Genomic DNA, 24,082 nt, shown 5'->3' on the forward strand with positions numbered 1-24,082 from the left:
CATTTTGAGTGACAGAACCAATCAATATATTATATTATATTTATTTCTAAGCATTAATCACTGAAAATTTCTGTAATTCTTACATTACCTTTACCCAATAAATCTGTCGAAACCCTGTTTTTTATCAACTAAAGCCCTCTACGTAATAGATCAACCCTCTTTAGAACCTTTCAGCACTCTACCTGTCACAGGCTGTCTCTGTAGTAAGAAACGCCTTTAACTGGCACAGTAACAACAATCTTAACAAAAAAATGTAGCAATGCCAACTTTGCCCCTGGCTAAAATGCATAGCAAACCAGTTCTTTGCGCTCACTACCGAACCGGGCAGCTTTATTTTCAATTAGACAGCCACAAGACACGAACTAAGCCACGGACCCAAACACCCATAAAAATAGCATCAACGGCAATGGGATACCTCCGACTACAGAGAGAGAAAGTATTACGCAACTGGACACTAAATGGAGAGTTTAAGTTTGGAATTTCCAGTTAGTTTTTATGACCATATGACTTTTCATAAGATAGGAGTTCATAAAAAAATATTTTATTTTCTGGAACAAATTAGTTCCACAAACATAAGGATTTTAAGTGTGCAGCTTTTTCAATTAAAATTTGAAAGAAACTTATCGGCTACCTCTATGTTTCTCTCTCTGTAGCCCAAGTTCGCTGGGTAGCCAAACTAAGTGTTTCGGAGCTGAGGTCCAATTCCGCTGGAAAATGCAAGCAAGCAAGCAATTTGTGTTAGCAGGGGCGGTTCGAAGGGGCGCAGATAATTTTAGAGTCAGATCTTAAGATAGGGTGTGATAGAGAGATTGAGAAGTGAAACATAAAATTAACCTAATGAACGAGCTTTCGGGTGGGGTCTAACCGAGAATGAAAGGTATATCTAAGGAAGTTGGCACGTAAAATCTAGAAAAGGCAAAATCAAGATTTTATACTAAGTTGGTCATTTGATAATTTATTTGCTTGGCTATTGCGATCATGATAAAACTTTTTGGACCACTTCCCTATTTTGTCAGGTGATTCGAAAGTAAACATTTGCTTTTTAGAATTTCAAAGCATTTTACAGAAAATTGAAATGCCATTACTGGCTACTGGTTCGCACCACATAAACTCTGACCAATCCCAAAACCAACATGAATTCACATAATAGACTTCTCATATTCAATAAACTGCGACATATGCTACGTGGTTCACCTTCGTTGCAGTTGGCAGTTCAAACGGCCAATAACCGGAGCTAGGCCAAGATTGAAGGTCGGATTAGAACAGCCAAGTGTGGTGAAGTCAAGCCCAATCAGAGCAGATGGACAAGAGAGCTGAATGGTATGTGACCCAATTGCAAACCGCACGAAACGAAAACACACAGAAACTCGCAACAGAATCAAGTTAAAAAAGTGACAAATAAAAGGAGAGCAAGCAGGCAGGCTTCTATTTTAAGGTTTCGACCGCAAAATGTATTTCACTCGTGGTTCAGTGACTTTGTTGTCGGCGGTTTTGTGCAGAAACCCGGCTGAAACCAGTTGGTACAACACTTTCATTCATTCACATTTTCCAGTGAAACTGCAAAACTGCGAAACTGCCCAATTGACCAAATACAACGGATCTGGTTTAAAGGCAATCGGACTGGATATACGCAAACTTCCTTGTTCAATTCGCGGCGAATTATGAAATACTCGGCCATATAAACCCAAGTCTAACCAAAACAACACAAAAGTGGTGCGGCGACCCACACTACACTTGAAAATCAAGATGTTTTCCGCATCTCTCGGTCCAAGTGATCAATTGCAGTCATTTACCAGCTTGACTCAAATTGTCTGGACTGCTGCCTACGACTGCGGAGATTGGACAAATGTCTGGCATCAGCATTTTAATTGACCACACGACACGCAGAAATATCCATTTGCATGCGTTTACTTCTTAGGCTGGGTACTGGGAAGAAATGGGGGAAACCTTTCAAATCCGCCGGGGATGATCCCTATCGCATCCTAAGTATGTCGGAAAAGTGAAAGGAATCATCATGAGCTTGCATATTTATTGCACTCGTCTTTATTTATTTATCGTAGCTGTAAATGGCTTCAACTTCGACTTTGGGCCTCGGCATCCCATTCAAACGTTGCATAAACACTTTCGGGCCCAAATGAAAAGTAAAAGTATTCGGGTTGCTTCCTTTTTTGGCGTCAGTTTTAAGGTCATCGAATATTTCAGTTTAATTGGGGTCGAGATGATAACTGATATTAGTAATCTTAGATGATAATGGGATAATCGTGAGATATCGTATTTGATAAATGAGCCAAGTAAAGTAAAATGAAGTAATTGATTAATTTTCTATTACTGATGAATAATTTAATTTTAAATCCTTTCAAAGCATCTCCTATATAACCTTTTTCGGTACTCTTTCAGAGCACGACGACATCAACACTCTTCATGGCACCTACCAATACCTGAAAAGCACGGGCCAGGTAAGAGCAGTTTCATTTTATATATTTTGCATTTTACCATATCGCCGTAAACATTGCTGCATACATTATTGGTGGTTCATTAAGCGGAAAAAGCAACCATCGGCGAAAGCCCATCAAAAGCGACCGACATGTGGAGCGGTAGCTTCAGCTCCTTGGTGTTTGATATTGCATTTAGCCTACAGCATTTAGCATTTAGCATTTAGCATTCAGCATCTTGCCTGCCCGGATAATCTCATCTCTCTATGTCTCTGTCTCTGTCGCACTCATTGTGCCAATCGAGGATGTCATTATCCCGTAGCCTTCTTCTATTAAGACCTCACCCACATACAACACAAACAACACCCCACACACCCACACTAGAATTAAACAGTTTAGCCAAGTAGCTATCTGGTAGACTATCAGCTATACCTATATCTATACCTATTCTGATCCTATACCAACTCTGATCCTAGTTAGCACTACACTATCCTATCAAGATCTCTCCTAACACTAACCAAACTAAGAAAATTACACTTCGACTCTGTCTTGGAATTTTGTCAGCGCAGTCTTTTTTTTTTTTTTTTTTTTTTTGTGGTTCGTTAGTTAGTTGCGACATAGAAGCGATAGAAAATCGATTTATAAAGATTAAATAGTAAAGGTAAGTGTCCGTTATGGGGAGGATTAATATTTATGCCCACATACCACGCTGTGTTGTGAGCAGCTCTTTGCGAAATTTCTAAAAAGATGGGATGCCCCCAGGTGCCTTGTTTGTTGCTTTGATAAAAAAAAAAAATACAATTTTAAATGCAAGCCGCTTAAGCCTACTTTTTTTAACTTTATTTGTTGTCCTACTTGTGTTTTGACTCGTTTATGTGCGTGTATCTCTGTGTCTGTGCTCCCAACACCAAGAAACCAGCAACCTGAAAACTACTCCAACTAGCACTCCCAACTTTTGCAATCCGGCAGCTCAAACACCTGACTGCCGCACAGCTGAACAACACTCCTCGAGCCCAACTGGACACGATATTCTTCAATCGGATCACAAAAACCGGCAGCGAAAAGATGATGGAGTTGCTCAAGATCCTGGGCAAGCGCAATGATTTTGAAGCCCGACGCGATGTCGAGGGATTGTACGAGGTGGTCATAATGCATGACGCCTACGCCAAGAACTTTCTACGTACTGAGGTACTTAACTGCACCAGGGCCAACACCTATACCAAACACGTGGCCTATTTAGATTTTGATCAATTGGACGAACCATGGCCCATATACATCAACTTGGTTCGAGATCCCATTGAGCGGCTGGTCAGTTGGTTCTATTATGTCCGTGCTCCCTGGCATTTTGCCGAAAGAAGGGAGGTGTTTGGGGACGCTATCGCCTTGCCCGAAATCGACTGGCTAAAAAAAAACTTTAATCAGTGCATCGAGGAACGTGATCCCGAGTGTGTGTTCGAGCAAATGGAAATGGGAAATCTGGCCGATCACAGGCGACAGTCACTGTATCTCTGCGGTCAAGTCACAGCGGTGTGCATGTGAGTAGCTGTAGAGGTGGGAGGGAAAAACCGTAGGAGAGGTTGTTCGAAAAGAGGGTTAAGAGTTTCTACAATTGATAAAGGGCTTGTCCTTTTTTAACAAATTCTTCAAAAAACTTTTAAAAATTCTTAAGCTCAAACTTCAGTACAATGCACTTAATGATCATCAAGGAAAAATATTTTTAAAGAGTTCTAATGAAACCTAAAAGAACAAGAATATTCAAGCATATTTCAAATTAAAATTTCCTTGACTTTTCGATCAACTACACCTTGAGTTTCTAACCCAGTCCAAGATCTCCCTTAGTTAGATCGAATACCGAGTGAAACCCCATCCTCTGCAGGCCCTTCAACTCCCACGAGGCCATGCAGCGGGCCAAGAAGAATGTGGAGGAGCACTATGCCGTAGTTGGAACCTGGGAGGATACGAATGTCACGCTATCGGTTTTAGAAGGATATATACCGCGATTCTTCGCTGGGGCTAAAGACGAGTATTACGCTTTAAGGAAAAAATTGGGAAACGTGAACCGAAATGCCTTCAGACCCACTCTCAGTGATAAGGCGAGAGTCCTCCTCAGCCAGAATCTCACCCGGGAAATCGAGTTGTATCAGTTCATCAGGCATCGTCTGTACAAGCAGTACATAGCCCTTCAGCTGGATGCAGATCCTAAGCTAAGGGATTAGTGGGAGACTAGTTACTAAGGGTTCGTTGAAGAGTAATAAAACTATGCTAACTTTCGTACCGCTTCGATCTTTTCCGGAATGATTCTAACCCTAGCTTGGTGAATTTTCGATTGGTCTAGCTTCGGTAGGTTTCGCACAGATCTAGCTATACATATAGCCTATTATCCATGCAGGCGGTTGGACATAATGTTCACGATCGCCGGAGCAGCGAGGAGGAGCTGCGGAGTCCAACGGGGCATGGACATCATCATGATCACCACTCGCACCACCATCATGTGCACCATCAGGGCAAGATCGATGGCCATCAACACAAGGCTGCCCATGACAAACAACTGGCAATTCCTGACAACAAGCACAAGGAGGATGAAGTCCACTTCCAAGACGATGAAGATGGGGAGGATGATGATGAGGAAGACGATGACTTGGCCAATGGTGTGGGAACCAGTGATGAAGAAGGTTTCAATTTCAAAGCCGATCTCCTGAACAACACCAAATTCGCCGAGGTGGACTTTGTCTTTTTCAATCGAGTCCCGAAAGTGGGCAGTCAATCGTTAATGGAACTGATGGCTCGATTGGGCAAGATCAACGGCTTCACCCATGCTCGGAATAAGGGCAGTGTCCATGAAACGATCGTGATGAATAAGCAGCGGCAAAATGATCTTATAGCTGACCTCCTGACCCGACCAAAGCCACATATCTACAGCCAGCACATAGCCTACATAAACTTCACTCGTTTCCATTTGCCAAAGCCAATTTATATTAACTTGATTCGAGATCCGATCGACCGAATCATCAGCTGGCATTACTATATCCGGGCTCCGTGGTACTATCGGGACATGCAGGCAAAGTTGGGAGAAAAGGCATTGCCCATGCCCTCGGATGAGTTTATGAACCTCGATCTGGACACTTGTGTGCGGAACCACGATCCCCACTGTACTTTCGCCCAAATGCAGGTTAAGAATCCAGTGGGAGATCACCGCCGACAGACCTTGTTCTTCTGCGGCATGAATCAGAAGCTGTGCATGTAAGTAGGAAGTAGACAGGGACTTTAATTCTGACGCTGATAACCGAGAACCTTCGATAGGCCCTTTAACTCGGAGGCTGCCATGCAAAAGGCCAAGAGAACTGTGGAGACGGAATACGCCGTGGTGGGAACTTGGGAGGACACGAATATTACACTTTCTGTACTGGAGGCCTATATTCCACGATTTTTCCGCAATGCCAAAGTGGCCTACTATTGTAAGAAAGTATAAAAATCTAAGTTGAGGATGTTTCTGAATCCGCATAATCTTTTCAGTGGGGAAAGACCGCTTGTCACGAGTAAATCGCAACAATGTCACTCGAATCGTCAGCGATGAAACTCGACTCATTTTGAGGAAAAACCTTACCAACGAGATCGAGTTTTACGAGTTTTGCAAACAGCGTTTATACCTCCAGTATGCCGCCTTGAGTCATGGAAAGCGATTTGGAGAAGATGACTACCTCTTAGTGCCAGAACAGCAAAACGATTATAATGACGAGTATTAGTAAGGACACTAAGTAAGGAACTGAGAAACAAATTGAATAAGTGATAAGCCAGTATGAAATGTATGATTAGAATCAAACTCAGGACTATGTATAATACACGTACAAATTGAAGAAAAACTGAACAATACTGTGTTTACTCTATATCTATTATCATTATTGTGAAAAACTGCACTTGCCCCTGATGATATATACTTCACTTATATAAAAACCGTCTTCGATTGCTTTGCGTGTGACTATTTTCCGAAACACCTCCATGTGAACACAGTGTTCGGTGCTTTCTGTGTATCTTGAACGACCCAAAGAGCTTTTTGTGTATCTTCATGTCTACTGCTATAAAATCTGTGGATCTGTCTGTTGCTGACTTTTTCTACAACTGTGTCCTGACCTTTTCCAGCTGTGGCGATTAAATCCAAAGTTCCTCAATAACACCAAGTACCACTTTCGCGATATAATCTTCTACAATCGAGTTCCCAAGACGGGTAGTGAAACCCTGATCGAGTTTATGATACAATTGGGGGAAATACATGGCTTTCAGAATGAACGCGCACCGTTTGGTAAGCCCACTGGAATCTACTGGAACGTGGAACGTCAAAAAGAAGAAGCCATACGCATCCTGGACCTACAGGAGGAACCGGCTTTTGTCTATGTAGAGCACATGAACTACATGAACATCCGACCTTTTCATTTGCCCCAGCCCATTTACATTAATTTGGTAGGACCTACAATCTGCTTCTAGAAGGCTTACTCACATAAACTTTGATTTATCAGGTTCGCGATCCCGTAGAAAGAGTGATCAGTTGGTTCTACTATAAACGTACACCCTGGAACTCTGTCAAAATGTTTCAGGTCACCGGAAAGTTTCAGAACCGCTCCCACTACGCCAAGAATTTCGAAGATTGTGTCCTAACGCGCGACCCAGAATGTCGCTATGATTACGGACTTATGTTTAAGGACGATCCCTCCGATCACAAGCGTCAGAGCTTGTTCTTCTGCGGTCACTCACCCATTTGCGAGTAGGTAGTTCTATCTTTACGTAGCTCTCTGTCTAAACCATAAGGTTTTTCCACTCAAGACCCTTCAATACCCCTGGAGCCATAGCAAGGGCCAAACAGAATGTAGAGCGCGATTTCTCGGTGGTTGGTTCCTGGGAAGATGTGAATGTGACTTTGGCAGTACTCGAACACTATATACCTCGATTTTTCAAGGGCAGCACAAAGCTGTATTACGGTAATGTTCCCTTGGTGTTGCCTTTTCCGAGGTGCTAAAAAACCTGTATCTTCCCATAGAACCTAATAAGGGCCTTGCCTACAAGAAGCAGAATACCAACCACTGGAAACCGAAGACTAGCGAACGCATCAAGCAAATAATGCGACAAAATTTTACCCAGGAATATGACTTTTATTACTTCTGCAAGCAGCGTTTATATCGACAATATTTTGCAATAAATAGGCATTTGCATTTGTAAAGAAAAGTGTGCTTATTTCGTTTTCCTATTAACTACTTACCACCCACAATCCCGTAGTTTATCTTCTGTGTCGACATGGGTTTAAGGTTTTATTGGAAGAAATCGGACTTATATCTCTCCTCACTTTCAAGCTGGAAAACTTGGACCCCGCCCAACTGAATAATACCCCGAAGGCGGAGCGGGATTTTGTGTTCTACAATCGTCTGGAAAAGACAGGAAGTCAATCGATGACGCGACTTATGAAGCAGCTTGGTGAAAATCTTGGATATGTCACATATAGGAACATAGTGCGCCCTTGGAAACCGATTACAGATAGCGAGGAGGATGAAAAGGATCTGGTGGAACAGCTTTTTGATCTTGGGGAACACGCTGCTTATGTGGAGCATGCCAATTGGGTCAACTTCACAAAGCACGACAGTCCTCGTCCTATTTACATCAACATGGTTCGCGATCCCATACAGAAGGTGATCAGTGCCTACTACTATCAACGCCATCCCCTGATCTTTGCCCAGAGTTTGATACGGAATCCGAATAAGCGGATGCAGACCAAGCAGTATTTCGACACCTCTTTCAACGATTGTGTTAGGAATCGAATACCACCATACTGCGTTTTTGATGCCCACAATCCATTCAACGGCGATTGGAGGCGGTTTTCGCTTCACCTCTGTGGCAATTCCGAAATTTGCACGTACGTTTTACTCCAGGCTTTGCTCCAATATCAAGTTTAAACGGGATAGTTAGTAGTGGTAATAATAACAATGTTCTAAACTAAACTAACGAAATATTCTCTGTTGCCTGTTCGTTATCACGAACTTACTTGAGGGTCTGAATGTCCATAATTTTAAAAAGCCATGATTTCTATCCCCTTAAAACTTGACTGCGGAACGAAGAGTTTCCCACATAAAGGCAATACAAAGTTACTACGGTTTCTCCAACTCAGGCATTTCAACTCGGAAACCACCACGCAAATTGCTAAAATGAATATTGAACGGGAATACGCAGTTGTGGGCAGTTGGGAGGATACAAACGTGACCTTGGCTGTTTTAGAAGCCTATATACCACGATATTTTACCAATGCCAGGAATGTCTACTACAGTAGGTTTACAGATCAAGAAAAACGAAATAACTCAGCTAACGTTGAACTCTTTAATCTAGAAAAAACCGAGAAATTCCAGATAAACTCAGTCTCGCATAACACTGATCTGGATGAAGATGTAAAGGAATATCTAAGGAGCAGTTTTTCCTTCGAGATTGAGCTATATATGTTTATCAAGCAGCGACTCTACAAACAGTATATAGCAGTGCATAAGGATGAATTTTAGCCATTTTAGACTTAGATTCCATGAATTTTACCAAATTAATAAAACTACAGGGCTTACCAAATGATCTTTACACCTAAGTTTCAAATCGAGTCTCCTTTCTTTCGCTACTAATCATTTGAAGAGCTTGGTTGCTTGACTTCACTCTCCACTGTGACACCCATACCAGAAATTTATTCAACGGTGACCCACGAACGACCTTTGCAGATCCTGCAGCTAAGTCCTGATAAGCTAAACAACACCCCCAAGGCCGAGATCGATGTATTGTTTTTCAATCGAGTTCCCAAGACAGGAAGTATGCAGCTTATTGAACTTATGAGACAGCTGGGCAAAGTCCATGACTATGAGGTGGAGAAGGATCCTCAAAATGGAGGAGTCCTGGCCCTTCTGGAACCCGCTGAGGAGAGCGACATGATCGACAACATTGTCAACTTTGAGGACGGTACAGTATTCGCAAGTCATGTGAATTTCCTTAACTTCACCAAGCATGAGCAGCCCAGACCCATTTATATCAACATGGTTCGTGATCCTGTTGAGAGGGTTATTAGCTGGTATTACTACATCCGAGCTCCATGGGTCTTTGTGCCTGGAAGGAGGCGTAACAATCGCGAAATGCCAAACCCCAAATGGGTTAACACCGAATACGATCAGTGCGTTACGAGTGGTGAAAAGGTGTGCACCTACATTGAGAATTCACTGCTGGAGCATGTGGGCGATCATCGGCGACAGACTTTGTTCTTCTGCGGTCACAATGAGTTCAAGTGCACGTGAGTTAGGTTTGCATGCTCGTCTTTTCTCTCAGTGATCCCCTAACCTTTCTGTAGACCCTTTAATGCTCGTCTGCCCCTTCAATTGGCCAAAATGAATGTGGAAAGGGAATACTCTGTTGTGGGTACTTGGGAGCACACGAATGAAACCCTCGCTGTTTTAGAGGCCTATGTGCCTCGTTATTTTGCAGATGCCTCTAAAATGTATTACTGTAAGTCTTTCTGTGAATTATGAAAAGAAAATCTTCAAAATCACGAAGTAATAGGTAAAATAGTAAAGCTTTAAGAGCAATCCCTTCTTGATTTTGAACATACCTTTTCATTACCGTCTTCAGAACTTGAGAAACCTATATTTTTCAGCCGGTCTGAATGCCGATAAGCAAAATGTTAATCCAATGAAGCCACATATCTCGCAGGAGATTATAGATATGGTTCGTCGGAATTTCACACGTGAAATCGAATTCTATCAATTCTGTCGCCAGCGTTTGCACAAACAGTACTTGGCACTCAAACTAAACGATCTCAAGAGGGTGGACAAGTCGTTGGCCAGGTTAAGTGAGGCCAAGGAAATGGCAATTAATAACTAGGATATTATAATTATTTTTATATTAAATTAATAAAAATTAAAGGAGAAACTAAGACTTTTCATTTATGTCGAACATTTTTATCCACAATTTTTTCTTAGTGTGCTTTGGGCTTTATCATGATAAATCGAAATAAGAATGGGAAATGAAAAGATTTCTACAAAAATCTCTGTCCCACCACCTGAGGTTACTAGGATTTATTATCAAGATACTTGAGTATAAGGAAAACGACTGCAAACATGTCTTGCAATTTAGGCTCTTCTCCTAATTTATGACTATCGCTTTATAACCAATCACCCTGATAAAAGGAAAATACTTCTTATAGCTTAAGGATCGGGACGAATAATGATAAGATCGCTGCTTACTAACCAGGACAAACAGAGCATCAATAGGATTACCTTCGACTTATCGAAACCCTTATGATCCTTAGCTCCATCACCTGAGCGCAAATCGCCTCAACAACACAAAAAACGCAGAAATCGAAGTTCTGTTCTTTAATCGCGCCGCAAAGGTCGGGAGTGAAGCTATGCTAGAGCTTTTCATAGCTCTGGAAAAGTATAACGATGATCTGACACTAGAAAGACATGGTCTCCAAACCAGATCCTTTCGTCAAATGAACAAAAAGCAGATGCGAGAATCAGCCGAATTCGTAGCCGATCTGGAGGAAGGTACCATGTATATAGAGCACATCAACTGGCTGGATTTCGATGAATTCGATCTACCAAAACCAATTTACATCAATCTGGTCCGAGATCCCGTCGAGCGGGTGATTAGTTGGTTTTTCTACGCCCGAAGCTCCTACAAGAATGCCATCGAATACCGAAAGAGGCCCGATCAAAAAATAAAACCAGCTTCTTGGTATAAGAAGAACTTCAACGATTGCGTGAAAAGTGGAGATCCCGAGTGTCAATATATACCCCATACGGTCAAGGATCCGGTTGCCAATTTCAAAAGGCAATCCTTGTTTTATTGCGGTCATCACGATGATTGCATGTAAGTAGTTAGGGATAGTAAGAAGTTCCCCTGCTAAATCAATGGTGATATTTCAGTCCCTTTAACTCACCGACTGCCGTGCAAATGGCCAAGGAGCATGTGGAAAGGGATTACGCTGTTGTAGGCAGCTGGGAAGACACGAATATAACCCTGACCGTCCTTGAGCAGTATATTCCAAGATTCTTTCGTGGTGCCAAGCTCATGTATGAAAGTAGGTTCTAGAAACAGCTAAATCCTAGAATAGAAAACTCATTTATATACCCTATTCCTGAACAGTGCACAATAACAAGATCACCAATCGGAATAAGAACAAACGGAAGCCATTTATAGAGCCGGAAGTCAAGGAGATGATTCGCAAGAACTTTACTAACGAGTACGAGTTTTACTACTTCTGCAAGCAACGCTTGTACAAACAGTATTTGGCTCTCAATCTGAAAGAGTTGGAGAAGCACGGTCTTTTAAACTAATTAAAGGAGTATCTTCCGCCCCCTAGAATGTAGTAGATGATATTTTTGAGAACAAACCTTTACATTTCAATAAATCGTAGTTAGTGAAATCATAGACTAGACCCACACTGCCTTTACACGTTGAACCCATTTATCTGTGTCCCATCGATTGTTTTGTGGCATGAATCCCTTCCATGAAGCTTCTAAAACCCTTATCCCATACCCCATTCCCCAATAGTTAGGTGACCTAACACCTCGCCGACTGAACAATACAGCCAAGGCCGAGATCGATCGTCTCTTTTTTACAAGATGCGCCAAAGTGGGCAGCGAGTCGCTGATGGAGTTTATGGAGCACCTGCAGGATATCAACAACATCCGGGTGGATAAGTACGGAGTCAGTAAGAAAACAAAAAGGCAGCTGAAACCACTGGCACAGGCGGCGACTGCTGGCTACATCTATAACTTGGATGATGGATCCGTATACATTGAGCATACCCCTTGGATCGACTTCAATGAATACAATCTACCGAAGCCAATCTTCATCAACCTGGTACGCGACCCTGTGGAGCGAGTGATCAGTTGGTATTACTACGTCAGGAACTCCTACAGAAACGCTATATTCTACCGGAACAATCCCCTTGCTCCTCTAAGACCCACTGCTTGGTTTAAGAAAAGCTATAACGACTGCGTAAGAAATGGAGACCCGGAATGCCAGTATGTTCCATTGGCAGTTCGCGATGCGGAGGGAAACTTCAAAAGGCAATCTATATTTTTCTGCGGACACGATCAGGATTGTTTGTGAGTGCTGTAAACGGCGTCAAGGCCTCACTTTATTTTTCAGAGAAGTCCTCTTAATCACAACCCCATTTCAGACCCTTCAATTCTCCCCTAGCTGTTCAGATAGCCAAACGTAGAGTAGAAACTGAGTACGCCGTGGTGGGAACTTGGGAGGAGACCAACATAACCCTAACCGTTTTGGAGCACTATATTCCCCGGTATTTCGCTAGAGCTAAAATGATCTTTCACAGTAAGAATCCGGTGTCGAAGATATGTCTGAGTTAGTTCTTAAAGAATCTCCTTTTTAGTGTATCAGAAGACCTTACAGAATCGCAATCGCAATAATAGAAAGCCCCAGGTGGATGCCGATGTCAGGGCCATGGTCAGGCGTAATTTCACCCATGAATACGACTTTTACTACTTCTGCAAGCAGCGTCTGTATACGCAGTATATAGCTCTCAAGCAAAAGGAATTGAAAGAACTTAAGTAATCCTAGCTTCTTAGACTGATCTTTCTTTAGTTCCTAATATAGTTTAGTTGTATCTTGCTAATAAAGCACCCAATAGTAATTGTAACTAACAAGTAGAAAACATTTGGGAAATCCTTTAGAAAACCTTAGAACAATCCATTTATACGAATCGCAGCTTGCTTCGTTGAGTACTGAAAAGTTGAACAACACCCGACATTCCCAATTGGAAGTCATCTTCTTTAATCGAGGAGCGAAAGTTGGAAGTGAGGCTCTGATGGAACTTACCCAAACCATGGCTCCCTATAATAACATGACAGTGGTCACCAAAGGACCACTGAATGTTATATCCCGCACACGATCTCCTGGCGAACGAATGATCCAGGCCATTTGGGTGACCGAGCTGGAGCCGGGCACTATATACATAGAACATTGCAATTGGTTGGACTTTCACCGATATCAGTTACCAAGACCTATTTACATAAACTTGGTTCGCGATCCCGTCGAGCGCATGATCAGTTGGTATTACTACGTTCGCAGTGGTTATCGCAATGTCATACATCATCGACGAAATCCCAACGCGACAATACAATCAGAGAAATGGTTCAAAAAGAGCTATAACGACTGTGTCCGCAGTGGTGATCCCGAGTGTCAATATGTGCCTGGGACTATTAAAGAGGCAGTGGGTAATTACAAAAGGCAGTCCCTCTTCTTCTGTGGACACACTCGAGATTGTTTGTAAGTAAACTTGCAGAAGAGCTTCTTTAAATACAGACTTCCCTCAAATGGAGAACATTTTTCAGACCCTTCGACTCTCAGCACGCCATTCAAATGGCGAAAGTACATGTGGAAAGGGATTATGCCGTTGTGGGAACTTGGGAAGAGACTAACATAACCCTAACTGTACTTGAAGCCTATATTCCTCGATTCTTCAAGGGAGTTAGGAATATTTTTGAAAGTAGGTTTGCATGTTTCCGGTCTGCTTCAATATGCATTGGTTTCGTAGATACTTGAACACTCTTACTTTGGTTAGCTCCTGGGATAGGGATCAGTCGTAGGTAGTTACACCATATACACTTTGTTTTTCATCGAACTCATCTGTGTTTTGTTTTGGAAAAGCTATAATGAAGTCCACAAACACCCCTGAACTTAACAGCTAGGACGGGTTACCACAATGAATCTGAACAACACCCGATACGCTGGATCTGATCTTGTAGTCTTCAATCGGCCAACACGAGTCGACAGCGAGAAATTGATGCCACTCTTTAGGCACCTCGCTGCCATGAATGATATAAATGTGGTGCTGAATGGACCTGTTAGAACGATGAATAGAACCCGTACTGAAAAAGAACAAATTACCGAAGCGGAATGGGCCAGTGAACTAGAGAGTGGATCGATCTATATGGCCCACTCCAATTGGCTGGACTTTGCTAGCTTTGAGTATAAGAAACCCATCTACATTTCCCTAGTAAAGGACCCTATAGATCGAATGGTAACAGATTACTACCAAAGACGCTCTTGGATTAAGAGAGCCATTTCTAGAAGGGTGTATCCAGGACGTAATGAAAGACCCGAAGAGTGGTACCAACAGAGTTTCAATGAGTGCGTCAGGAATAGAGATCCCGAATGCCTCTTTATCCAGTATTCATTACAAGATTACATTCAGGACTTCAAAAGGCAATCCCTGTACTTCTGTGGCAACGACCCCGATTGCTTGTGAGTAGCTCCAGGCTTTTGATGACTTAACTTTAAAGTATTACCCTGTCCTCTAGACCCTTCAATTCCCATTATGCTATTCAGCTAGCTAAAAGAAGAGTGGAGAAGGAATATTCTGTGGTGGGAACTTGGGAGGAGAGAAACATAACGCTGACTGTGTTGGAGAAATACATTCCCAGATTCTTCAATCATGCTCGTTTCCTTTACAAATGTAGGTAGACCCCAGGGGCTAAACTCAAAAAGTGTTCAAGTATCGTTGGCAGAGCTTTGAGTGTCATGAACTTTTTTCTTTCAGTGCACAGCAAAAGTATCCGTAATCGAAATCGCAATAATCGAAAACCCCAAATAGATCCCGACGTTAGGAAGATGGTGAGGCGGAACTTTACCAACGAATATGAGTTCTATTACTTTTGCAAGCAGCGTTTGTATAAACAATACTTGGCTCTGCAGCTCGAGGATAATCTTAAATAAGGATCATATAAATGATAATGACAATAATAAAAGTAACCATTTTTATTGAAATTTATTTTGAATATGTTATGAGGGAAAGTATCTTTATATTATTCTTGGGCAAGACATATTGTAAGGTATAAGATTCGTGATTTTAAATTATTACTTTAAAAATTTCCTTAAGCCTAAAAACCCTCTTTAACCCAAATGCAAATCAAGCACCAAGGATATAAAGGTAAATTGGACCACAACTTTTTGACTTTTAGGATTTTCTATACCAATTTGATTTCTGATATATTTCTTTTAACCTCCTAACCAGATGGCCTCCCTCAACGTGCGGGATTTAAATAACACACGCAAGGCCCAAATGGAACTGGTCTTTTTCAATCGAGTACCTAAGGTGGGAAGTCAGACGTTCATGGAACTCCTTCGTAGGCTTTCCGAACGTAATAACTTTCAGTTCCATCGCGATGCAGTCCAAAAAGTGGAAACCATTCGTTTGGCCGAGGATCAGCAGCAGGAAATGGCCGAGGTGATCAGTGAGCTTCCCGAACCCTCGGTCTTTATCAAGCATGTGTGCTTTACCAACTTCACCAAATTCAACCTCCCCAAACCAATATACCTAAATGTGGTCCGTGATCCTGTGGAGAGAGTGATCAGTTGGTTTTACTACGTGAGGGCTCCTTGGTACTTTGTGGAGCGCAAAGCTGCTTTTCCGGATCTACCACTGCCCCATCCCGCTTGGCTTAAGAAAGACTTTGAAACCTGTGTGCTCAACGGGGATCAGGAGTGTACCTATACCCAAGGAGTTACGGTGGAGGGAATTGGCGACCATCGCAGGCAGAGTTTGTTTTTCTGTGGCCACGACTACGAGTGCACGTAAGTTTAGTCCTTAACTAGTGAATGAAATACTAGTCCATAACGTCACAAGCCTACAAGTGACATACTAAAATTAAAAAAAAAACACATTGTGGTTTATTTTGCAGACCATTTAACACTGTGGGCGCCCTGGAACGAGCCAAATTTGCCGTAGAGCAGCAATACGCTGTTGTTGGTGTATTGGAAGATCTTAACACCACGCTGTCTGTCCTGGAGAAATATGTTCCTCGATTCTTTGAGGGTGTTCGAGATATATATGCAAGTAAGTTGATAAAGCTTACAAAGAAAAGGAAAATCAATTTAGATCACTGTAAACTACACTGGTAACAAAGGAGAACACTATTACGCAATTTAATTTAATGTTATTAAGAATGCCTCACAATGTCAAGGTAAATTCAATTTAGATCGCTGCACCACATACTGTCAGCTATACTGAAAAAAAAGAGGACCATTATTTACCATGTCTTTAAATGTCTGCCGAAATATAATATATAGTTAATATCTAAAAATTGTTTTAATTAGAAAACATATTATAAATATTTAAAAGAGACAAGTCGAATCTTACAAAATTTCATATACTCAAAATGTTTAAAATATATCAATAAATCGTCGTTGTTTTTTGAAATTATTTTGTATATTAGATCGATTTTTTAATCTTATAATCGATTTTCTTATCATTTTTTGTGAGTGCAGTAGAATAATGGGATAAGTACCCACTTGAGTGTAATACTTTGTTACTTAAAATTCCGACCTTCTCTAAACTTGACACTGATGAGCAAAAACCTCTGACATAACAATAAACAATCACTGACCACATCTATGTGTTCGTATTTCTCATTTTATAGCCAGCGCCGAATACTTGACAAAGATCAACAAAAACAACTTCAAGCCACCAGTCAGCGAACATGTAAAGGATATAGTGCGTCGGAATTTTACGAATGAGATCGAGTTCTATCAGTTCTGCCGCCAGAGACTCCACAAGCAATATCTGGCTGCCCATTTACCACAGCGGATTATCACAGACTCAGCACACTTGCCCGGCCTGATTGGCAATTAAACACTTTTAAAAATACGAACAAATGTAGAAACAAATATGACAAACAAAATCGGACTCAAAAATGTAGTCAGCTAAGTTCCCCATTATGTTGTAGCTAAATAATTGTTTTCTCTTGTGTATATTTCAAAATGGTTATCAAAAATATGACAAATCCTTCTTATATTTATATTGATTAGTAAGTACTTAATGTTAGAAAGACCTGAATTTGAATTGTGATGTCTTCAAGTGAACTGTTGAAATTTTTGTTTTAGTATTTTAGTTTTAAGCTGATTATGATAATACAATGTATAAACTAATAAATGAATACTTTAAGAACACTTCGTTTTTGCACTGTCTTTACTTTTTCAACTTTTAAATGGAACACATAAGACTAAAATAAAAAACTTCAAATAATTGATAAAACATAACATAATAATGGATAACAATATGCGATGTGTGCGACGTACCGCAACCTCCAGAGTGTTTTAATTTAACGTCATGAAATATAGTTTATTAAAAATATAGAAAGCGAAAAGCAAGGAAAACAAAAAAAAAACGTTTGGTTGGCGCTTTAAACATAATCTGTTCTGTGAAATGGGATCCTTCAGGTTGAGATTTTTATTCCAACTTATAGCACCTGTCAATTATTGTCGAGCTCAGCCAAGGATTAAATGTACGTTTCTTTCTATAAAAAGAACAAATAGTTAACCCTTAATTAAATAATAGTTAATAATAATAATTTATTACCTTTCATTGCCAAAGAAAGCAAAAGCCCCTGACTGCATCGCGTCCCATGGTCCAGGTATATTTCTATGCACTCGTATGATATTCGATCCGGAACAATCATCGCCGGATACTTCTACAATTCGTTGGGGCTCCTTTATATATCGCGATGCAGGATCCATTTCCATTAACTGTAAAATATGATCATCGTGTAGTTGTAACCAATCAGGGTCTTCCGACCGAATGTTCAATAGCTCAGGAGCCAGGCGTTGTACTGCATTGACAAATATTGCATCTAGGGCACATGTGATGGGGCATTGGTAGGCAGCAACATGCAGCCTGAATCGTGCCTCGAACAAGCGATATATGCGATGATAGTCTTGATAACGATACTCTATGCGTTGGCCGTCAGGTGATATACGAGCCTGAAGAAAAACATCATCAAAATTCATTTCCGCTGAGGAAAGTATTTTCAAGCGCTTGTTATCACGGCGCAGATAATCCCACTTGTCCACATCTAATCCGCAGCGACGGTTATGAACAATATCAAATATGTAGTTATGTCCCATCATGGGAAACGATAGGGAATCACTGCAACCTATTATCAAAGCCTTAATCAATTGAACTCCTCGCCCACTGCCATCGTCCCTCAAGGAAACCAGCTCCTGATTTAGGGCATCATTAAAAATTATATCCACACAGGCCATCGCGTTTTCTTCGTGCTATGGGATGAACTCCATATTATATGTCACTGTATAACAGATTAGAGATAACTTACATCAAATTGAGGGTTCACAAGCTCCCAAGCATGTGACATTGGTCCATGTCCGACATCGTGAAGGAGAGCGGCTATCTCCACCGCCTGGCGACACCAGTCCGGTAGTTTTGGCTCGTAGTGGGAATTCCTTTCTATGGCCCTTAGGTGATCCTGTGCACTTCTGTAGGCTCTGTAATACAAAAATACTTTTGTTAAGCTTTTAATTTATAAAGTACTTTATTTCCTTTACCCCAGGCAATGATCGTATCTCTTGTGATTCGCCTCCTTATCGAGGCACCACGGCAGGAGTCCCAACTGATGAACATGTTTTAGGCGCTGAAAAATAGGGTGCTCCACTATCTCTCTAATATGACTGGGGACTTCAATGACACCGTAGACCTCATCCTCAATAAGCATCTGTAAGGGTTTATAATTAGATATACAGACATTAATTAATAAGTTAATAAAATACTGTATAATTATTTTAAATATTTCTTTGAATACGTTCACATTTTTTATTCGTTCGTTACTTCTAATCATAAATAAATGTTTAACATTTAATGTGTGTTAAAGCTCGCGTAAATGAACCTGATACGTAACAAAAAATTTTAGAATGGAAAATGGTTTTAGCTGCTGCCACCGCTGCTTCCGCTACTACTACTACCATTGGTGTCATCTCCATGTTCCCCACACATGAAGACTATAAAGAGGCTAAGGCATATGATGTCTGGAACTAGGCCCATGGCGGCCATAGTATACTCCTTTATTTCGAACTGACCATCGATCATCCGTCGAAAGTTTAGAATGAGCGAAGCACTAAGGATAAATATGAATTTTTAAAACTTAATCAAATTTATCATCATTAATTATCATTTATTAAAAGTGAAACTAACGACAGTCTTACCAACACGGGAGAGTCAGCATTTGGGCAGCTAAATATAAAGTTATGAAAACACTTTTGCTCACAGACTTCCAAAAAATTTACAAATTTATGATAGACAAGTAAATTACGGTTGTAAAATTTAGCTTCCAGTTCTTTGATAAAGAGTATGTGGTACCTTCATTAAACATAACAACTGTGGCTGCTGTAATCAAAGTCATAACCTTGCTAATCTGTAATATTTTGTTAAGACGCAGTTGGTTTTTTTATTAGCACAATGTTCTTACTGTCACTTTTCCATGAACCCTCTGATAGTATTTTGACCTAATCGAATTCGCGAAAAAAGGCATTTTCACGTAAAATAGTGTCCAAGACCTTCCACCCTGCACCCTGCCGACATATGGAAGTAGAATTGGCATTTAATTCAGACTTTTCAGTTAAGAATGCGAGACTTTAAAAGCAAAGTAAACTGTTTTCACAAATAATTCATTATGAATGAATTTCATTTTAATATTTCAAATCCTCGTAAAACTAGAAGGTGAAAATTGATGTATTTTTAGTAGATGCCATGGCTTCCGCGGAAGACTTAAGATTTGTAGACCTAAATCTACTTTGTAATAATAAAAACCTAGAGTTTTACAAATTAACATCTATATTTTCTTTCTATTTTATATAGATTTGACATGACTAAACCCTCTAAGATTAGATTAAGCACTTAATACAATAATTTTTTAATCACTTAATCTAATCTAAGAGTATTATCTATTAAGTACTTAATAAAGTATTTAATCTAATCTAAGGGCAACGTTTTAATTTAGATTTAACTTTCAACTGTTTTAAAATATATTTGAATTGAAATTTGTGAGAGCTATGCACATACTCATCGTTAAGAAAAAAACATAAAACTAATAAAATCATCAAAAAATAATCGATTGTAAAATTAGAAGTGTGGATCACAATGTGCTGCATGTTATTTATAGCGTATGTTCCAATGTTCGAAATACTAGTTGTTCATTTTGCAAAATTATTATGAACCATTTTTTTAAAATCATAAACTCTTATTTGCTCAAAGCATACGTTCAGTCTTTATAAAAAGGGGTTACACTTTTCGATTATATAAGAGATGGTTTTTTTGTTTATTATATAATAAATTGGAGTACCAAAAATAAAATCAGGAAATAAGGCATAAGCTAACATGCCAGATTATGCGTTATTCAGTCGATAATTACGAGTGCGATCATTCAAATAACTTGATTTCGGGAACAGTAATTGAATGTGATTTGCAAGAGGTTACATTCATAATATAATATATAATGAATTTGTAATAATATTGGTGTAATAAATCCAAAAAATGTTCAATACATTTTTACACCACAGCTTTATAAATATTTTGTACATTTAAGACACTCCCGTTAAGGGAATTCTTCAAAATCGATATCTGTTAAAATAAAAAGGTCCTATTACACCTTGATGATATATTCTTTTCGTCGATAATTAAAGTGACATATCCTTATTACTTTAAAAACTTTACCGATGTTAATTAATAAAATAGTTTTTATTGGTCCAAGTATTAAATCAATCAATTTATGGAAACCGGTTGCAGAGACAAAGCACTAAGCACGTTCTTGTAGAATGCTCCAACAACAACGGCCAAAGTAGAACTGAGCTTAATTAAAAGTTCTCATTGGAATAAGAAGAGAGGATTGATTTTCCTTCTCAAATACTAGTTTTCCATCAGCTCTATGGCACATTCTATTAATAAGTTAAACTTCTTGAACTTCATAAATTGATGTCGCGTCACAAAGAAAAATTTGTAACTGTTGTTCATTCATATAAATTGGTTAGAATACTTCTTATTGAAACAAAATTTAAGCTTACGGCTTAGCAAATTTTTAATTTTTGATCGTTTTACCACTTTTAACATTCAAATATTTTCGTTACTTTCTTTTTTTTCTTTGATTCTTTTGTAGTTGCATATAAGAACACTTTTTAGATATGTTTAGAAATCTTTAATATACATACAAAAAAACTATGTATTTACTTCTAAGTATGCACACGAATTTACGTAAACATATTTTCGTAAAGATAAGGAAGGAATTATAATTCATGTATGGTATGTGTTTTTAATTGCTTTTTTTGATAAAAGCAAAGTAATATACTTTTCAGTATTAGTATTTGTTAGTATTTTTAGTTTAGATGTATTATATAACAAAAAAAAAAAGGCTTCGTACAAGAAAGTATCCGAGTAATATTACGTTTATATGATTTTCAGAAAATATACCGTTCAAAATAATACATATCTTATTTAGTTATTTTTGGGAACACATTGTTGCCGATATAAGGAAATTTTAATAACGATGTACAAAAAATCGAGCGAAATTAACAAACAGCAAAGAATAACACGCTCGTTTGGTTTTGAAACCTAACCGATATAGGTCAAATGCGATAAGTGCATCCTTTTGCAAGTGCAAACAGCTGTTCTAAATGCACAGCTGAGCGTTTCCATGGGAACGAATAAAGCGGGAAAACTTACCGTTTGATGTGCTTCTGCTTGTTGTTGTTGTACATGTTGTGGTTGTTGTTGTTGCTGGTGGAGTAAGGGAAGCTTTGTGTTTTCAGGATCGAGGGATGGGGAGGGGCGTCGCTGAGCGGGGGAGCAAATAATTGCGCCTGCGGTTGGCATTCTAATTGGATTCCTGTTTATCGAAAATCCGCGTCTGAAGAATAACCGACTGAGGGAACAGCACGACGTTTTGAAAGCTGTCTCGCCGCCGATATCCGTAAATTCACTAAATTTTTGTTATAATTTTTCCAAAATTTCTGGTCTGTTAGCTACACAAACACAACTGTAATTTTTTGGGGACGAACCAGAACAGCTGATTGGGTCAATCGGCTATCGACCAGGGCTGCGACATAAGCTACGCAACATTGGCGCCATTTTCAAACAATTGAATTTTAAATATTGTTTATTGAACTAAAAATGGGAATGTAACAAATTTTCAAACAGGCTTGAAGGTTAAATAAATTTTGTTTAACTAAAAAAGAGAAAATACACAATTTTTAATTTAATTAATTTGGAGTTATATTCGCCGATGTCAACTGTCAAATTCGTATATTGACGTAGTAGAATCGTAACATTATTTTATTCCTGGTTTTTTTAATTGAAAATAAAACAAGCCGAGTTCTTTTTTGAACATTATTTTATTTTAAGTTACAGTTACAGCTTTTTTTAGTTTTCAGCCTAAACATATTTAAGAATTTAATAAACTCGTAGATCGTATAACTGTTTATCAATAATAGTTTAAACATCGTAGAAGTCCTAAAAGATTACGGCTACGCAGAGATGCTATAGTACAGCTCATCTGTCGACAAAACTCTCAGCAGAGACGATTGCGAACTTTTTCGTTGTTAAGGTTAGAAAGAAGTTCTACGGGAGTATCGAAGCTTTTTAAACTTTAAACATATGTTCGTACTACGTATATTACCTAGTAGGTAATACATACCTAAAAAAGATGGGTCCCTTGGCAATTTTTTCGTTTATGAACTTAACAAAAATTAATTTGTTTAGCTGCAAAGGTAAGCAAATTTTGCCTTCCGAATTTGCCTTTTTTTTAATGTAAATAATGAATATAAATATGTGTATAGGTATTTATTTAATTAATTCATTAACTCTAAAATTTGTGGTGAATTCAGCTTAAAAAAAAAATTCATCTCGGCCTTTCACTTGTCCCTCACAAAATGGTGGCAATAAATATTGAAAAGCATACTTTTTGGCACAATATATAATATATTATTATCTGCTACTCTCTGAAAAATTTGTACATTGAGACAAAACTACATAATTTATTCGAACTATTCCTTATCATATAAAATATTTGAAATTTTATAGGCAATAGATAATGACATTTTCTCTTAAACCAAATATGTGAACTACTGAGAAAATAGCGCGACACCTATACGGACAGCAGTGGAACTGTCCTCAAAAGGTGCGCGACTCCGCTATTTAGATCTAGTAAGCGAATTCGCTTCAAATATTGCGCATATAGAATGTAAGTCTATTTTCCACCAATAGCTCATAGAATACTTTTCGGCTAAATTTACTATAAGACTATCTATTTTTGGCTTCAATGTTCCTTTTAAAATTTAAATATGTATATATTTTTCTGAAACACAGCAGATCTCTAACTAACAAGCTATGATAAAATAAAAATCTTAAAATTCGCATTTTCAACAGGAAAATAAATAATTTTAAATTATGAAGCGATTTTTAAGAGGATTTGGATGGAGAGAGACAAAAGTTGAAGTATGCTTAGCGTATTATTCTTAAAACAAGTGGCTCCAAAAATAACAGGTATCTGACAGATCTTCAACTACAGCATAATTATTAATTTTAAATATTATATTCACAATGGCTATAAACTACTATTTTAACATCCGATTTAATATCTGCCGTGAACGAAGTATTTATTTATCGTTAAAATTATTTCCTTAACACTCTATCGAGAAACAACGTCTGAACTACAATGTGCGTAGATTCTAATAATTCTACCTCATTTCAGCACTAAGCTAGATATTAAAATATCCAATATCCATAGAATCTAAGTGCCAAATAATGAAAACGAAGCAAAACTTTGTTGCGCCTTCCTTAA

At 39.1% G+C, this 24,082-nt stretch overlaps 6 protein-coding genes across 13 annotated transcripts in view; 4 read left to right on the forward strand and 2 right to left on the reverse strand.

Annotated features, from left to right (window-relative positions):
* Window positions 1-13,749, forward strand: part of LOC108108525 (heparan sulfate 2-O-sulfotransferase pipe) — a 37,173-nt gene extending 23,424 nt beyond the window's left edge. The window contains exons 3-7 of one of the 8 annotated variants that reach the window (XM_041818350.1): window positions 2,398-2,456; window positions 6,570-6,887; window positions 6,944-7,188; window positions 7,248-7,402; window positions 7,462-7,655. In XM_041818350.1, coding sequence (XP_041674284.1) covers window positions 2,398-2,456; window positions 6,570-6,887; window positions 6,944-7,188; window positions 7,248-7,402; window positions 7,462-7,640 — 956 coding nt within the window. In that variant the 3' untranslated portion in view covers window positions 7,641-7,655. Of the gene's footprint in view, window positions 1-2,397; window positions 2,457-3,401; window positions 3,968-4,308; window positions 4,703-4,821; window positions 5,673-5,732; window positions 5,888-5,945; window positions 6,298-6,569; window positions 6,888-6,943; window positions 7,189-7,247; window positions 7,403-7,461; window positions 7,656-7,771; window positions 8,329-8,580; window positions 8,736-8,795; window positions 9,040-9,166; window positions 9,727-9,783; window positions 9,939-10,086; window positions 10,362-10,740; window positions 11,323-11,987; window positions 12,548-12,621; window positions 12,777-12,834; window positions 13,134-13,170 lie in introns of those variants that run through there. The other 7 variants (XM_041818348.1, XM_041818351.1, XM_041818349.1 and 4 more) reach the window with 7 other exon arrangements.
* Window positions 11,326-11,971, forward strand: LOC108108529 (heparan sulfate 2-O-sulfotransferase pipe-like). The gene is made up of 2 exons (XM_017216600.1): window positions 11,326-11,514; window positions 11,580-11,971. Exons 1-2 carry the CDS (start codon window positions 11,388-11,390, stop codon window positions 11,768-11,770), a joined length of 318 nt encoding a protein of 105 aa, XP_017072089.1. The 5' UTR covers window positions 11,326-11,387; the 3' UTR covers window positions 11,771-11,971.
* Window positions 13,750-13,966: 217 nt separating the features above from the next.
* LOC108108528 (heparan sulfate 2-O-sulfotransferase pipe-like) lies at window positions 13,967-15,230 on the forward strand. The gene is made up of 4 exons (XM_017216599.1): window positions 13,967-14,050; window positions 14,112-14,708; window positions 14,765-14,919; window positions 15,004-15,230. Exons 2-4 carry the CDS (start codon window positions 14,167-14,169, stop codon window positions 15,177-15,179), a joined length of 873 nt encoding a protein of 290 aa, XP_017072088.1. The 5' UTR covers window positions 13,967-14,050; window positions 14,112-14,166; the 3' UTR covers window positions 15,180-15,230.
* On the forward strand, window positions 15,219-17,411 carry LOC108108526 (heparan sulfate 2-O-sulfotransferase pipe-like). The gene is made up of 4 exons (XM_017216598.1): window positions 15,219-15,393; window positions 15,478-16,037; window positions 16,145-16,299; window positions 16,883-17,411. The coding sequence occupies exons 2-4, from the start codon at window positions 15,478-15,480 to the stop codon at window positions 17,092-17,094; spliced, it is 927 nt and encodes a 308-aa protein (XP_017072087.1). The 5' UTR covers window positions 15,219-15,393; the 3' UTR covers window positions 17,095-17,411.
* LOC108108524 (deoxynucleoside triphosphate triphosphohydrolase SAMHD1 homolog) lies at window positions 17,197-22,296 on the reverse strand. The gene is made up of 5 exons (XM_017216596.1): window positions 21,967-22,296; window positions 18,804-18,970; window positions 18,575-18,743; window positions 17,821-18,518; window positions 17,197-17,758 (listed from the first exon to the last, which is right to left on the reverse strand). Exons 1-5 carry the CDS (start codon window positions 22,114-22,116, stop codon window positions 17,692-17,694), a joined length of 1,251 nt encoding a protein of 416 aa, XP_017072085.1. The 5' UTR covers window positions 22,117-22,296; the 3' UTR covers window positions 17,197-17,691.
* LOC108108530 lies at window positions 19,045-20,076 on the reverse strand. The gene is made up of 3 exons (XM_017216601.2): window positions 19,721-20,076; window positions 19,458-19,666; window positions 19,045-19,369 (listed from the first exon to the last, which is right to left on the reverse strand). The coding sequence occupies exons 2-3, from the start codon at window positions 19,475-19,477 to the stop codon at window positions 19,180-19,182; spliced, it is 210 nt and encodes a 69-aa protein (XP_017072090.1). The 5' UTR covers window positions 19,478-19,666; window positions 19,721-20,076; the 3' UTR covers window positions 19,045-19,179.
* Window positions 22,297-24,082: the final 1,786 nt, after the last annotated feature.

Source organism: Drosophila eugracilis, unplaced genomic scaffold, assembly GCF_018153835.1.
Source record: "Drosophila eugracilis isolate 14026-0451.02 unplaced genomic scaffold, ASM1815383v1 contig_2154, whole genome shotgun sequence".
Lineage (NCBI taxonomy): Eukaryota > Metazoa > Arthropoda > Insecta > Diptera > Drosophilidae > Drosophila > Drosophila eugracilis.